The sequence below is a fragment of the Belonocnema kinseyi genome, chromosome 5 (assembly GCF_010883055.1).
Source record: "Belonocnema kinseyi isolate 2016_QV_RU_SX_M_011 chromosome 5, B_treatae_v1, whole genome shotgun sequence".
Classification (NCBI taxonomy): domain Eukaryota; kingdom Metazoa; phylum Arthropoda; class Insecta; order Hymenoptera; family Cynipidae; genus Belonocnema; species Belonocnema kinseyi.
The window spans coordinates 141,605,731-141,623,369 of record NC_046661.1 but is presented as its reverse complement, the minus strand read 5'-3'; the positions used below and the strand labels follow the sequence as shown (position 1 = coordinate 141,623,369).

The 17,639-nt window shown below is 32.6% G+C and overlaps 1 protein-coding gene across 1 annotated transcript; it reads left to right on the top strand.

Moving 5' to 3' along the window:
* Window positions 1–2,795: 2,795 nt before the first annotated feature.
* Window positions 2,796–11,829, top strand: LOC117172582. Its single transcript, XM_033360658.1, has 4 exons — window positions 2,796–3,160; window positions 4,387–4,436; window positions 9,256–9,379; window positions 10,881–11,829. Exons 3-4 carry the CDS (start codon window positions 9,322–9,324, stop codon window positions 11,195–11,197), a joined length of 375 nt encoding a protein of 124 aa, XP_033216549.1. The 5' UTR covers window positions 2,796–3,160; window positions 4,387–4,436; window positions 9,256–9,321; the 3' UTR covers window positions 11,198–11,829.
* The last annotated feature ends 5,810 nt before the right edge of the window (window positions 11,830–17,639 follow it).

Sequence of the window (17,639 nt, the reverse complement as noted above, 5' to 3'; positions counted from 1 at the left end):
AGAGGGTCCCTATACCAAGGATTTCTGCTAAATATGGTTACAAAATAAATAGGCAGTCGCGGACAATTTTCTAGGGGTGGTCCCGAAGGAATTAACCCCCAAACGAAGGTGTGAAAACCGTGCCGAAAGCTGAATGGCATCTGGGTGAGGTGTCTAGAACGGTGACTGAAATACCGGGCGACCTCTCAGAGTACGCAGCCTTATCCTTGTATGCGGAGCACTACAAGGATGGACGAACCCCTTTCCCTAGCTTCTCGTGGGAACGACAATGACAACACCAAACACAGTTGTACTAAGTGCTGTTTAAAACAACAGAACGCGCAGGGCTCCCGACAATGGGTCGGCCAACAATGCCGACCAATCTAGAGCTGCGGGAGCCAATGAATATGGATTCATTGCGATGGATCGGCGGGAACTCGCGACCTTTGTGTGGACGGAGCGACTGAATCACGACTTGCTAGAGTGCTATGATGCAAGTGTGGCCCCTGAACGGGGTTACATGGCATGGCTGCATGCTCTGTGGTACGAGAAACACCCGGAGCTATCGCACTTTTCGCAGCAACATCTACGAAACCATGCTTAACTACTCCAAAAAAGGGTCTATGAAAGCGGAACGCCTACTCTACCACAGGTAAAACAAGCCGGCAACAGAGAAAGAGAGTCGACACTAAGAGCAACCGCAAGCAGGCATCCAATAGAGGAAGAGCGATGCTTTATGACCCGGAGAAACATCAACACCAAGGTTTTTCTCAAGCCTAAAGATCTGGCTGAAATGGATGACGAGCATTGTGGACATTTTTCCGGAGAATCCGACCTCTGGACTATCAATTATTGTGTGTATAATGCAGCAAGAGCTTTGGCCGATGCAAACCGTAAAACAAAACCAACTGTTGATCATAAGACCAAAAGAGAAATGCATCAACTTGCCAAAAGATAGGCTGGGCAAGACAGTACGCGTCCCGCATTCAGTGTGTGATTGACTACATCACATCTGGCAGGAATTTTACCGCCAAAGTTCAAAAGTTCGCGAGCAAACTCCGGACCCGTTATCAGACACTTAACAAGTCAAAGCTGTTGACCATCAGGCAGCATATTGTTGAGAGAATAAGGATACTATCTGACACTAAGAGAAGTCTAGAGCGGAGGGAGAGATGGGTCACAGAAAATCAACAGTTTTTCTTTGACCCATCTCGAATCTTCCAAGACCCTCCAGTTACTGTCGAACACCCAGCCAAACCAGAGGAGTTCGAAGTATTTTGGAGAGAAGTCTACGAAGTGCAGCATAGACTGATCGAAGACTCAGAAAATATAAATAGTTTCAAGGAGCTATGTGATGCCCTCATAACACCTGATAAAGAATGCCCACCCATCACTACCGAGGAAGTGAAACAAGTATTAAGAAGGATGAAGAACTATTCCGCACCGGGACCAGATTGTACCAAAATCTTCTGGTGGAAGAAGTTTTCTTCAACCCATCAGCATTTCGCCCGTATTTTCACCTCATATTTAAAGTCGGAAAAGCTGATTCCGGTGTGGTTGTTGGAAGTGGCGCACAATACTCCTGCCGAAAATAGGCAACTTAGCTGACCCGAAGAATCAAAAGCCAATCACTTGTCTGAACACACTTTATAAGATATTAATGATAGCATTGTTCGGGCAATTGAACCTGTGTGTCAAGAAATGTATGAGCAACGAGGCTCAAAGAAAGAAGTAGCGGGATGTCGGGAGAACCTGTTCATCGATAGATGTGTCTAAAAAGATGCAGCATTCTACCAGCGTGACCTATCGATGGCCTGGATTGATTATCGGAAAGCTTTCGATTCGACCTCCCATAGACTTATCATCTGTCTTTTCGACACCATGAGTCCACTCCTCTTTTGTCTTACATTATTGCCACTATCTCTAGCACTTCACCATTCCGACGGGTACTTGTGTGGCAAACCTGCAGAACGAAAGTACAAGGTCACTCATGTATTTTACATGGACGATCTTAAGATATATGCTAAATACAAAGAGCAACTACATCTAGCTCTAGGGATTGTCGAACGATATACTGAGGAAATTGGAATGGAATTTAGGTTAGACAAATGCGCCAACTTTTATTTGAAGCGAGGAAAACTGAATGGCATCCCTGTAAATCCTGTGCTCGTTGATAGAAGCGCTATACGACACCTTTGCGCTGGAGAGACTTACACATACCTGGGCGTGCCACAAAGCCGCATTCAGGATGTGGCATCTATAAAGGATACTCTCCGAAGCAGATACAAACGTCTCATCCAGCAGATTTGATCTTCCGAACTGTCGGCGAGGAACAAAGTATCTGCAACGAACGTGCTTGCCGCCCCGGTAGTACTCTATTCATTTGGAGTACTTCCATGGACGAAGAATGAGCTCAGACCCCTTGATATCGGGACAAGAAAGGTTATGCACACGAACAGAAGCATGCCTCTTAAGTCTTCCGTTCCGCGACTGTACATCTCTCGCCGTCAAGGTGGTCGCGGAATATTGAGTCTTGAATGTCTTCACAACAGGATTATTCTGGGGACAGCACATAGAGTTGCAAATGGAAGAGACCCTCTTCTTAAAATGGTCAGGAATCACGAAGAAGTGGGCAAAGGAGCGTTTCTATACAAAGCAGCAGAGGAGGCTGCTGAAACACTCGGACTTAAGTTCAGTATTAGGAGTGAGCAAAATGCATCAAATCTTATATATCTCGAGTACTCACTCCTGAAAGCCCGGATTAAGAAAGCACAAGAGAAAAACTTTCGTGAACAGCTCCTCTACTACGCTTTTCTTCTTCTTATTGTTAGAAGAATAAATAATTTTAGCATCGAATAATGAAAAATAAAAGCCAAAATACGTTGCAATTTGGATAGGTTACCATATTTGAGCCTAAGAATTTAAAATTTCAGTTACAGTGGGTGAATTGCAAAGTGAGCAAAGTCAAAATAATTAAAGTTGTTATTACATAAAGCTGTTAGATGCAAGGTCTAATTTTATGAGGTAAATTTTTATTTTCTCATTTCTAACCATGGATCAAATTTATTGAGAATTTTCGTTAAAAAAGTCCAATCAAACAACCGATACCTGATGCCCACACTGTTAACAATGTTTGGAATTCTACAACACTTCTACAAGACGTCTTCAATACAAGTGTAAGGTAAAATTGCAAATATGGTATTAGAATGACCAAATTGCAATACATGTATTGTAAGAATTGTACATCGTAAAGTCACTGTCCAGCATTCCAAGACATTTATTAGAGCGTTTCTAAGACGAAAATTGTGCACAAGGAAATCAGAGAATTAATGGAAGTCAAATAATTCACGGAATTCCTCGGATTCAACGAATTTTCGGAATTCACGGAAACCACGGAGTTCATGGATTTCACGGAACTTATGGAATCAATGGAATTCACACAAATGATGGAATTCACGGAAAATATGGAAGTCATGAATTTTAATCAATTCGCGGAATTGACTGTAATCACGGAATTAATGGAATCAAAAATTCATGGAATTCGAGGAATTAAGGAAATTCGCAGAATTATTGGAAATAAAGGAATTCACGAAATTCCTGCATTTATCGGAATTCATGGAATTCACGGAATTCAAGGATTTCACGGAATTCAATCAATTAACGGCATTTTTGGAACTCCATTAATTCTATATATTCCGTGAATTGCGAAAATTAATTGAATTTCATAAACTCTTCGAATTTGATGATTTCCTTAAATTTCATGAACTCATTGAATTTAATAATTTCCTTTAATTTCATGAATTCCTTGAACTCTGCGATTTCCTTGAATTTCATTAATTACTTGAATTCTGCGACTCGAATGAATTCCGTGAATGCTATGAGTTCCATAAATTTCATTAATGCAATCATACATGTTGCTCAATATGGTAAATATGGTAAATTTTTCAATTTCTGCAAACGTGTACTTCGCATTTTTCCAATAAAATTTCATGAACAATAAAATAGTTCAGATAAAAAAAAATGTTAACGTAATAAAAATTTTTTTGTATTTCTTTTCTGTCTCTATCCAAGTCGTGAGTTTGATCATTTTTTTATTTGCTGCAACGGAATATATCGTCTATAAAATTGTATTACGCAACAAAATCGTTTACTACTAAAAAATGTATGCGTGATAAAAATGATTTCTTATTCATCCCTTCAGGAGGTGTATGTAATTTTTTTAATTTTAAAAAAAGTATTCGTTTTTTCTAAATGCTTAATCTCTGTTGAATTTAATATGCAATAAAACTATTTAATTCTAAAAAATGTACGCGTTATCGCAACATTCTCAAATCTATTCCGACGCTACTAAAACTTTATAGTATTATTTTTATTACTTTTGCACTATATAAGACACATTTTTTTCAGTTTCTAGTCAGAAGCAACAAGCAGAAGAAGAAATCTCTCAACTCTAAAAGGTGCGTTTTCTTTAAATATTGAATAAATTTTAATATAAATACAACCCAAACAAAGAAATTGTAAGGATTCGATAAGAATTTCTATTTTTACTGTAATACTAGCCTATTATGTGCGCGCGCACGTGCGTGCTAACTTTTATGCTCATTTTTATCATTTACTCAATTTTCTAATAACAATTTATTTGTTCAGATTTTATGAACGCTTATATTCTTGTTCACATAATACGTAACGTTATTTCAAGCCCTTTTACCTTCCCACACCCTAACTATAGTTACGTAACATTATTTTTGTATTAGTTTAAAAAACTTAATAAACGTTATGTAAATAAAAAAAGATTTTTAAGATGAAGTACGGGTTAGAAATACATTAAACAATATTTTAACGTAACACAACAATGCTTTTTTGAAATTTTTTAGTTACACACATTTTCAAATTTTTAACAAGGAAAGAAGTGTCAGCAGTTTTTTTTTTTTTAGAATTATATAAATTTTATAATTTTTATGATATACTTAGGAAAGATTTTTAAATATTTCAGATATGTCAAAAAAAGAATGTAGAAGATTTAAAAAATAAGTATTTTATTTTACAGGATTTTCCAAATTATTAGAAAAATTTTAGTCTTTTCAAAAGATATTTAGGGCTTTTATAATTTCAGAAGAAATGATAAATATTCCATAAATTTTCCGAAATGCTTCAAAGGCTTAAAATATTGAAAATCTATTCAAAGCCTCTTGAATTCTTTAAAATATTTTTTAATGAATTCAATTTTTCTGGAAATTTTATACAATCATTTAAAAAGTAAAAAATTAAGCTCCAAATTTTCGAAAATTTCTTACAAATTTGAAGAAAATTATAAAAGATTTTTGAATGTTTGAGATTCGTTAACAAAAAATCTAGAATAAAAAATATATTTTACATGATTTTCCAAAATAATAGGAGAAGTTCAAGCTCTTTTCAAATAAATATATATACACCCGGATGGATAATAAGTCGGGGGCTGGCCAGTCTACGGCTGGAGAGTCCGGCTTTAAGTCGGGAGCTGGACGAGATTTCTGATCGGAATTCGACCACCACCGTCACGCTGCGCTGGCCAGCGTCCGGCCATGAAGCATGGCCGCGAGCTGGCCGGGAGCTGGCCGGGGATTTCGACCGTAACCCGGACAAGATTAATTGCTGCTTTACTAGATTTAAATAATTCGTGTTTCAATTGTATGAAGAGCATCTGTCACTGAGTTGGGGGATCAATTTGACTCTTTTTTACTGTAGAATTGAAGTATATTAATATATAAAATTCCACACGCCCAGCAAACAGGCAAAATTAACTATTTTCACGTAGTCTTTGAGAGACAAAAAAGATTTAAAAAATAAATATTAAATGATTGCGAGTATTTTGACTTTAAAAATTAAAAGTCCTGTTTAGAATAAATACATATATTACATTTTTAAACATTATATTACAAATAAAATTTCTAACGCTACGGGGTATCGAACGTACATATATCTATATCTAAATCAAACGCCTAGCAGTCGGGCGTGCTAACCAACGCTAAACCGACAAGTTGAAACTCGTTGAAAAATTCATCCTCATAAGCTTCTGCTTAAAAAAGTTAAAGTACCAACTTTCAAGTAAAATGCAGATAAAGCATAGAAATATTTAGGACCAATAGGCAAAGGGAGACGGAAATAAGGTAAAATAAGGGAGTAAAAAGAAGTTTAGATAAAGGGGAACTAGGGGGGGGGAGGGAAGCGAAAGTCTAGTAGCAAGAGGAAATGAGTGGAAATGATTATAATTTAGATTGAGGGGAAAAGGGAAAGTGAGGGCTGGCGAAAGGAAGAAGCTGACAGAAGTAGTAAAAAGGCAGTGTGGGATGGGAAAGCCGGGGTTCCGATAGTGAGAGAATGAGAAAATCAGGGGAAGTATTGTGAACGACAAGAAAAGAAGTTAGAAAAAACAAGAGGTTGGAAAGTAGAGGAAGTGTGAAGAAATGAGGAGAAGGAGAATAGGAGAGGGTCAGTCCGGGAAGTTAGGTATAGGAGAGTAGAAGAAATAAGCGGAGGCTAAAGGACGTAGGCGAAGTTAAAGGTGGGTAAATGAAGAAATGGGTTATGTAAATAAAGGAAAGAAGGGAAGGGTAAGTTACAGGAAACGAGGGGAAAGAAAGTAGAGGAGTTGGTACTAAGTAGGCAAAGTGTGAGGAAATGAGGTGAAGTAGGGGAGATGATTGAGAATGAGAGTATGTAGGAGAATTAAAGTTATGACCGGGGATGGGAAGTAGGAATGGAAGAATTTTGAGTGGGGGGGGGTGAAAGGTGGCCAAGGGCGATTTGAATAATTATTACTGCTTGAAACTATAATTCACACATGGAGAGTTTAAGGAATACAGTTTTCCGTAATAGGCTTGGAAGTGTGAGTTCAGATGTAAATTATTTCCTTTGCTGAAAGCTGAAGTATTTAATTATTTAAGCTAAAGTAATTTTTAAATCCAATGTATCTTTTTTGACAGAAATCTAATTTTCTTGGTTTAGAATTCGTCTGTTTGATTGAAAATTCACGATGCTGTCTGTTAAAGATTCGTCTTTTTTGACAAAAACTTAATGTTGGAAATGTATCTATTTTTTCCAAATAACCTGATTCTTTTTTCGAACATTTATTTTTCTTACTGAAAATTTAGGTATTTTATTTCTGGTTTAAGATGAATAATTTTATGCACACATTCGCTTCTGTAACTGAAAATTAAACCTCACCATTGTTCGTGGCATTTTTTTTAGAAACTTAATCATATGGGTTGCGCATATAACTAATCAGTTCGAAAAATTGTTTGTTTCTTAATTTTATTCTTCTATCAACTGAAAATTCAATATTCTCTTTTTAGTTGAAAATGTGTCTTTATTGGTAGAAAATTGATATGCTGGGGTTAAAATATTTAACTCCTTGATTTAAAATATATTTTGTTTGTTTGTTAAACAATTTATTATTTTCAATAACAGTATTAACTTGAAATAATTCTAACTAAAAATAAATTCAAATTCAAAAAAATCATTCTTTAAACAATGTATTATTATATTTAATAATATTGAAAATATCTTGCAGTCCACTTTTCAGTTAGAATGTAGTAGCATTTAACAAACGTAATTGTTTAAATAAATTATTACTGCCTTTAACTAGCATCTCTTTTAGTTATGATATGCAGATATTTGCGGTTTCTTCTGAAATTTTCAATTTTTGTCCAGTTTTCGGTTAGTGAGATAATAATTTATTCAAGTTTATAAAAATAATTGTTCAAACTGTTTATTATTAATTATTAAATATTTTATCTTAGATTAATATTAGAATGAATTCATTTTTCTGAAATTTCCAGCACTTCCTAGATTTTTCATAATGATCTCATTCTTTTAAAAATAACTTTTTGAAATAAAAAATCATTTACAATTTTCTGAGGTATCTTACGAGAAATTCATTTTTATTGTCTTTTACTTTTTACTTTTTCTGATACTTTTCACAATGAAAATATGATTTTTCTATAAAAGTAAATTGTCGGCGAATTAGTTAAATTGTCAACAAAAAAGTATGACGTTTCAACAAATTTGTTGGATTTTTAACCAAAATATGAAATGAAAAATACGAAAAAGCTATATTTTTAGTAAAAAAATTGATTTTCAAGAAAAAAAACACCATTTTTAACAAAACTGATTAAAATTGTAACCTGACAAATTAAATTTTAATTAAAACCCTATGCGCATTCGAAGGAAATTCAATTTACAGCAAAAGATTGAATTTTCGACCCAGAGAATTTTTCTACCAAAAAAAAAGAAATTGTCAAAAAAATAGATGATTCTTAACTTCAAAAAATTAAAAATAGATAGAATAAAAAAATCCGACCAAAAATTGAATAGTTAAATTTTCAGTTAATCAAATTATTTTTTAATGAAAAAAATTTATTTTTTAATGAAAAAAATTTAATTTTTAATCATAAAAATAACAATTTAAGTAAACAATTTAATATATTGCGGAAATGGAAGCCACTAAATATTAATTTTTTACCAAGAGAAGACAAATTTGGAATAAAATAGATAATTTTTAATTAAAACTGATAAATTTGCAGCAAAAAATAATTAAGTTATTAATTAATTTAATTATTAATTTATTAATTTCTAGTTAAACAAATAGCGAAATAGTGCATTTTTAAACCAAATTTGGGTAAAACTAGTAAGCTATTTTAATACATATAAAATGCAAGACAAATTTTCTTTAGTAAATGGGACGAAAATTTTATATTCGTTATTTTAAATTATTTATAAAAAACATAAATTTTGTCATAATAATAAAATTGTATGAGCAATAAATTCTTTGCCTTATTTTCATTATTCGTAAGTGTTATTATTCAGGCATTTTATTATCCTTGAATTTTCCTACACGGGAATTTTATTTTTCTTAAATTTTCTTTGAAAGTACTCTTATCATTTGGGAATAACGCATCCTAGAATTTTTTTCTTTTTGTCTTGATGCCTTTCAAAATAGCTATAAAGTTTCAAAATTTTATTCTGCAACCTTCAATAATTAGGAACTTTATGATTTTTAACGAGCTTGAAAAAAGCAAATTTCGGTTTCCAAATTTCTTAGACTTAAAAGAAGGATACATTTTATTTTCTACATTTTTATTGAGCTTAAAGGACGACATTATTTATTTTAAAGTTTTTTTTCTAAAATGAAAGAGGCTCTTTTCCTTCTTTTTTAAAGATAAATTTTATTGATTTGGAAGGAATGCAATTTTTTCTATTTAATATTTTCATTAACTTTTGTTTTTATTTTTCTTGCAGAAGGGTTTTATTTCATTATAGGAAATTCAGCAATCTCCATTTATCACGATCCTCGATTTAACGAAAATGAAGATACATATTGGTGCTCCTCTCCTCACTCTAGCGATTTTCTTCAGTTTCATTGGTAAATATAATAATATACCTATACATAATAATCAAACCTCAATCTAAGTGTATTTTTCTAAAAAATTTAATTTTTGGGTTGAAAACTGAATTAAAAACTGAACATTAAAGTCTTTTCGTTTAGGGTTTATATTTAAATTTATTTTTAGAAATTCACGTTTTTGCTTTAATTCAACTGCTTTCTACTAAGAAATTGAAATATTTTCAGGTTTGAATATCGAAAATTACGTGTTTTGTTGCACAGTTATATTTTGTTGTTGAAAATTCAATTACTTTGTTAACAGTTAATTTTTCTTTCGTCAAAGAATAATGTCATTTTTTTACAAAATCTTCCTTTCTTGGTGAAAAATTTATTTTTCAGGGCATGTGACACAGCTAAATACCTATATTACCGACCACAGTTTTTCAGTTCACTGAAAATAAATAAAATAAAATTTAAAAAAATAAATTCACTTTTTGTGAGTAAAATATCGAGCTGAAACTTTGGGAAATGTATTAGAGTACAATAAAGTACGTTTAGGTACTGCATTTTAGTAGGAACTTCACTGAAAGTTATTTCATCTTTTTTCTGAACCTCAACATTTTTTGAACGTTCGAACTTTTTTTATACATAAAATATCGGTCTCAAACATTGAAAAATACAAGAGCCGAAAGAAAACTACGTTTAAGTACAAAGCTTAATAATAAAAGATGTAAAAAAAAATATTTCAACAATCAATTCCAACGGCATCAGCCGGTAACGTTGTACACGAAAATACGAACTCTCTAGAGCCTCGTCTAGTGGCCGCCAGGTTTCGTATTTTCGTGTACAACGTTACCGGCTGATGCCGTTGGAATTGATTGATGAAATTTTATTTTTACATTTTTTATTATTAAGCTTTGTACTTAAACGTAGTTTTCTCTAGATGAAATAATTTTCAGTGAAGCTCCTACCAAAATGCAGTACCTAAACGTACTTTATTGTACTCTAATACATTTCCCAAAGTTTCAGCTCGATATATTATTTACAAAAAAAGTTCTGAGGTTCAAAAAAACATTCAGTGAACTGAAAAACTGTGGTCGGTAATATAGGTATTTAGCTGTGTCACATGCCCTTACGTGAAAATTTAACAATTCGAATTAATTAATCAAACTTTTGGCTGTGAATCCGTCTCTTTGATGAAAAATGAATAAAATTCCTGGTTAAAAATTAATGCACAAATGAAAATTCTTCGGATTTCTTTTAACAATTCTTGTTCAGAATTCACTTTTATTTAAAAATTAGCTGCTTTGTATGAAAATAAAGATTTTGGTTAAAAAGTATCTTTTTCACGTACACCTCAAAACTCTTGGAACTTTATGAACCGCAGTGCACACAATTCGGATATTGTATTTTCAATTTTCGTTTACTTGAAAAAACTTTGGAATTCCAAAAAAGGAAGTTGCAGGGAAATAGGGGAAAGATTGTAATGCCCAATCTAGTATTTTAAGCATTAAAATTAATCTAATTCTATTTTTTTCAGAATTAAGTTCCCAGTACAATACAACACTTCTTAAGCCTGACACAGTGGCTCTTTCAGATCAACTGAATATTTTTTTCACTATAACCAATAATTTAGATATACTGATAAGTGACGGGCACAATCAAAACATTTACGGGTTAAGAGACGATGCGCAGAATATCATGGTTTGCGCATTAGAAAAATATGGGGATGATTATTGGGTGCGTGCATTAAAGAGAGACGGCAAACAAATTAAGTTGACTGGGGGCAATCCTTATGAGTGGATTCAAGATGACACAGATTATTATAAACTCGATTTTGACAAAGTGCTTAAGTAAAAGAATATTTAAGATTTCTGGCTGCACATCTTTTTTTATGTCGACACCCGCCCTAGCTCAAGGAGAAATCAATATTTTTTCCCCCACTGTGATTTATAGTAGTAAAAAAGGATACATTGGTTTGTTAGTTACCGGATTACTGGTTACACGGAAAGAATTTTGGCACAAAAGCAGCGCCGCCTACTGTAAAACATTTAAACGTAGGCTTGACACAGTTGTTATACCGATTTAGGCGCAGCGGACGCCCCAAACAAGTTCTCCCAAATAAGGCTCTGCTTGACGCATGCGCAATAGTGCACCGAACCATCTTCGGGAGCATTTAGGTAAACGGCACAGCAAGTAAGCCAAACGAATGAACAGAAGTCGACTCGACGATTAGCACAGCTGGTGTGCTAGTAAACAACTGCTGTCGAGAAATTCTTTCCGTGCGCTAGTTCTTGATTTTTTGTTTAAATAATAACATTCCGACATTATTTGGTATTATTTTTCTTCTAAATTCCTTTTCTATTCTCAAGTTAAAAATGTTCTATAATTTGGTGTGTAGTGCGCAATGAATTTCTGATGTAACTTTTAACTCTACCAAACTTATTTAAAATTAAGCAATAAAACATAAGTTCATTAAAACATAAAAATCTATAGATTAAACCTTATTTCTAAATGATTATAAAAAAGTGGAAATTTGCTCTAGAAATTAATTTCATACAACGCACAGAATTATATAAACAATTGAAAGTTGTAATTTCTTTCCATTTTACTGTTCTTGTTAGCCATAAATCAAAAGTATTTTTTTTTTAATAAAAATTTTTCTGATTCGTGTAAAAACGACTTTTTTGGATTGGAAGTAACATTCATTTGAGTGTATAATTGCAAATATTAATCATTTTAGTGTAAATTAGTTTGAACATTTTTATGCGACTTCGCTTAAAACATAATATTTGGTAATGAGAAAAATGTACTTGTGTATTAAATAAATAAACAGATGTAATATGACACAGATCTTTATTTTTTATCTTTCGATGTACTTCCACGCCATTGGTTATTCTCTTCACATTCAGACCCTAATAAAAAGGGTCCAACCATAAACCATTGTGAAGCTAATTGTAATAGCTTAGTGATATATTTATTGAATCTTTTATAAAAAAATAGTAATTTTATTCCCACTTAATTTTACCAATGTATATATTTCCATCCCTTTTAATCACCAGAGTGTTTGAAAGTTCAAAACTTCTATCTTTGAAATAAAATTAATACATATTTGATTGAAAATTGCAAACTCTTTGTGTCTTAAATAAATGTTAGGTAAAAACACATTTCATTTTTGTGGACAAAAGCCGGGGAAACTGTAAGTATCACATGCCCTTAAGGCCATGTGATGAGCATAACAGCTGATCAAGTCATCCCTAAGATCAATATTTTTTCACCCATATTGAAAAATAAAAGTTTAAGTAACGCGGAAATTTTTTTCGGGAAACGTTAATAAATATTAAAGGATCGTTCGTGGCCTTGCAAAGAGTTGAAGGATGAAAAAAGTTTATTTATGCAAATAATGATTATCGACGGACACATTTAGTCTTTACAGCAGAAGTTTGACTTCTAACTTTCTCTGTAGGTAATCATGCAATCTGTTTTACCCACAGACCCGTAGAAGTTCGAAATTGTCTACTCGCTGCGCTAGTGCTGCTCTGAAACAGCTGATGCCAGACTGATACGTATGTCGGACCAAATATGTTTATTTGCATTTCAAGTGCAAACATTAGTTTTCGCATTATTTGTGCATAATGTTCGTGAGCTATTTTTGTTTGTTTGCCCCACTTTGATCAATATAAGCCTCATAACTAGCCCATTGACAACATTGCAAATTGCTTGCAGGGTTTGACGACAGCACGGTCGGTATTTCTCCAAAATAGTAATTAAAAAAATTTTTTTCACTATTCTAATTATTTAGGACCAGGCACACATTCTTGCAGGCCTTCTATTTATCGTGCCAAATTTCTAACACGATATCTCATTCCGTGTGGACGTAAGTTGAGAAAGAAAACTTCCACTGGTATTTTCTTCAAAAAAAAAATTTTCTCAAAATTTCCACTGGAACAAAGCAGGGACATGGACTTTATTATCTCCTCTTTCATTTCCCAAACTTTCATAGCGATACCTCATTTCGTTTAGGCGTAAGTTGGGAAAGAAAAATTGAGGACCAGGTTTGTTCACGTGACCCTATCGTCACATGGCCTTAAACGAATAAATCTTTCATCGCTTACTACAGATTTTAGCGAAAGGGAAAAAATTATGAGTTTAAATTAGACCGAAATTTGTCGCAGTAATGTTCAAATACATGCAGTCTTTAGATTTTTAATTAAATTAGTTGGTATTAATATATAAATGTATGATATATTCGAACAAATGTGTTTGAAAATGCATGTGCATGTGCTTAAATTTTCAAATAAATAAGTTGGAATTAGTGACAAAATATATGGCATTTCCAATAAGTTCGTTTGAGAATACAAACCTTTCTATTTGAATTTCAAAGAAATATTTTTTAAACTCATACACAAGAGTGTTTGAATTTTCAAATAAATCAGCTGTATTTAATATAAAAATGTATGAAATTTCAAACACATTTCCTTGAAAATTTAGACACTCTACTATTTGAATTTTCAATCAAACACGTTTTAGAAATAAGATAATTGTATATGATAATTGCTTCACATATTATTGCATTCGATTTTTAAACATAAATTTTTAATAGGCTAGACAAAAACCGTTTTCTAATTTAATTCATAGAAGATAATAAATAATTTGTTATTTTATACACATTTGTCCACGGCAAGTATTTGAGAGTAAAATAAATTTTAATTTTAATTTTTACGAGGGTGTTTGTCTGCCTGTTTGTAGTCTGTATTCTGTAGACACGATAACTTTATAAAAATTCATCAGATTGTATTTTTCTTTGGCACACTTTTTAAAACTTTCCAAAATTCTATCTTCGGTTATTCATAGTATTCAGAAACTCAAACAATTGATACTTTTGACTTTTTTCTATAAAAATAAAACTATCAGAGTTAGAGTAGCATGATATGAAAAAAAGTCAAGAGAAGAAAAACGTTGATTTTTGAAAGCACTACCAGATTATCGTAACAACTTTTTTAATTTGGTCGAAAAGTGGAAAGTTCCAAATTTTATCGAACCAAAAATAATGAAAAATCCAAACATTCCATTTCTTGATCAAACTACCTAACATACGGGGGAAAAAGTTATAATTGCACGTCCTGGAAAGACCTACGCGGAGTACGAGGTAAATACATAATCGAGCGCGAAGCGCGAGATTGATTTATAGTCGAGGGCGAAGAATTTTTATTGTTGTAAACTAACGTTTTTGAAAATTCCTGGGAGCCTTTTACAATACCTTGAAATATTTTAAATAGTTTAAAATCTCGTTGAATTACTTTAATCAATTAAAAATTTCTTTGTAAAATTTTTTAATAGCCTAAGATTTTTAAAAGCCTTTATAATTTTTTTAGGCTTTTCAAAGCTATTGAAACTGCTGAGGAATTTTAGAAAATACTTTAAAATATCTCAAATCATTTGAGCAGTTTATTAATTAACCCGCAGAATCAATTAAATAATGAATTGCAAAATTCAATTGAGTTCAATAAATTCAAGAGAATTTCAAAGAATTTAAATTAAGTTAGAATAAACTAATAAGAATTATGGATGATTTCCAAATCTTTTTATTTCTTTAAAACCCTACGAAATACATAACACTTCATCAGTAAGTTTTTTTAAATCCAGTTATATATTGTGAAATCCCGTGAAATTCTATAAAGATATTTCCTGAAAAATGTATAAAAATCGCCATGAAAATACATTGAAAGCTCTAAGATTCATTATAATCATTGAATTCCCCGGAAAATTTACAAAATAATGTAGAATCTTTTGAAATAACTTAAGACCTTATAGTTCCTGTAACAAAGTTCCATATCTTCCGAAATTCTCGAAATTTCATCGTGAAATATTTGGAACTAATTCCTTGGAATCTTATAAACTTCCCTAAAATATTATAAAATTAAAAGCTCTTGAAATCTCTATGAATTTTCTAAATATCTTAAATTTCTAAAAATCCTTTCAAATTACTGATATCTATTAAAAATACTTAAAGATATTTCAAAAGAATTCAAGACAATTCAGAAAAAGAAGAGAAAAATAGAGTCACAAGCCATTAGAAATATCAGTTGATAGAAACTTGGCGCCCCCTACTTGCCCTTATATCCGTGATGGCCATATTCTTCAATATAAAATCTCTAAACGATATTGTCGATTTCGATTGTCAAAATTCTCGATTTTCATTGCTATACGCGTGAGACACGAGGCACAGTGAGTTAGAAAGTAATGCAACGTCAAGATTTTTCGTTCGAGTATCCGAAGTCATTGATGCCAACGGAGCTGACCTGGTCTGCGCTTGCTTGGATTTTAGTTACGTTCATTGGCTACGGTGCGCGTCTGCACTTCATTTTTAAAGAAGTATGCGAACTAGAACCAATGAGTGCCGCACAGTTCAAGCATGCGCAAGTTATTTTGAATCACTGTTGTGAATAATAATCGAATCGAAATTTAAAGTCCATGATACGAATCAACGCTTCTCCTTCACCACCACCTTGCCACCCGTACCGCCGCAATACAGGGTCTCTGCTTGTAATTTATAATCGAATTCTTATTTCAATTTAAGCCTCTCTGCTTGTTTTTTATAATCGTATTTTTATTTTAATTTCGGAAAGGAGATTTTAAAGCCTTCAAAGCATTTAAACGAGCTATTTGTACCATTAAATGTATCTACCTGAGTGCCTGCGGAGAATTTCTCAGAGCTTCGCAGAGCCTTGAGAATCTTTAGCATATTAGCATCTATTCTGAGATTTCTATCGGTAGGATTAGTATATTTTTAATTACAAGTTAATGTTTAAGTTATTATTTGTTATTAATATAAACATTAACAATAAGTAACATTCCTTTGAAGCATGGAATTTGTTATCATTTTTGTTATCAAAGTCCATTGCTGGTGGAAAATGCGATAGCAAATTTTTGAGATTTTGAGGTTAGAAATTAATTTTAGAATACAAGAGCGAACTGCTGGTCGCAGAAATAGATAATTTTTGCCACTTTAATGTAAAACATCCGTATATCTAAAAAAAATCTATAAAATATTTTCTGCTATGAAAAATTACAAAAATGTACTACAAAAACTTGACGAAAGTTAAGCTTTTACTCACTTTTCCGAATATGAAAAAAATACTACGTGTTTGAAATATATTGAAAATAAGTGACATTTTGCATACAAATTTCACAAAAATTTAATTCAAATTTTAAAAATTTTTGGTGAAAAAACAGAAACGACTTTCAGGGCATGTGACACAGCGAAATACCTATATTACCGACCTCATTATATCCATTCAATGGATTTTTTTTTTAATCCAAGAACTTTTTTTGGATATAAAATATTAGACTAAAACTTTGGAAAAAGTACCAGAAGACCATAAAGTACGTTTATGTACTTCCTTTAGGTACGAATTTCACTAAAAATTGTTTGCAAAGACAGGAAAACTGACACTATTTTTGGCAGATTTTCTTTCTCACCTTGAAATTTTTTGAATCCAAGAACTTTATGTAGAAAGCAAATCTCGGCCTGAAACTTGGGAAAAGACAAGAACAGACAGTAAATTACGTTTATGTACTCCATTTAGCAACAAATTTGTAAAAAAATTTCCACTAAATATGAACCTGCACTTGTGAAACAGGCAGCAGCAGTCAATTTTATCGGCAGCAGTCGGTATTCCCGATGGGCACGAAAACGCGAAGTCTGGCGGCCACTAGGCGAAGCTCTATAAGGTGGCTCATCGTACCAACCCTATATTTGATCGTACACCTATAATGCGGTTATGCGGGGTCCACGCGGTCCACGCATAAACGCCGAGTAAAAAAATGTTCCCTCAGTACATCATTATGATAAAGGAGTGGCTATTCATTGCGACAATGAGAGCAAAGGAAAAGTAATCTCATTTCACCCACTATAAATTAGGTGTGTTAGACACGCGGCAGACATACATTACCAACCTCAATTTTTAATTTTTCAGAATTTTTTTTTAATTATAAGAATTTTTTTTGTAAATTAAATATCGGTCTGAAACTTTTAAAAATGTACAAGAAGAAAATAAACTACGTTTATGTACATCATTTTTGTATGAAATATGCAAAAAGAAAAATTCCAAGTCGAATTTTCGAAGTCGAACGAACCTCCCTTTTTATCTCTAAACGTTAGAAAAAGAGGTCCGTTCGACTTCTGACACGTTATCGTAGTCCCATCGCAGGACTCAATTCTATCAGTAGTCGCGATCAGCTGTCTTGTCCATATCTGCTGAAATGTGAAGTCCACGCTGTGAAACTTTGCTGACGC

What these genes read in the sequence shown, in the direction of transcription:
- LOC117172582 (XM_033360658.1), top strand. Translation starts at nt 9,322, where the DNA reads ATGAAGATACATATTGGTGCTCCTCTCCTCACTCTAGCGATTTTCTTC. An exon ending in GATTTTCTTCAGTTTCATTG is followed by an intron (nt 9,380 to 10,880) that starts GTAAATATAATA and finishes TATTTTTTTCAG; the next exon opens with AATTAAGTTCCCAGTACAAT.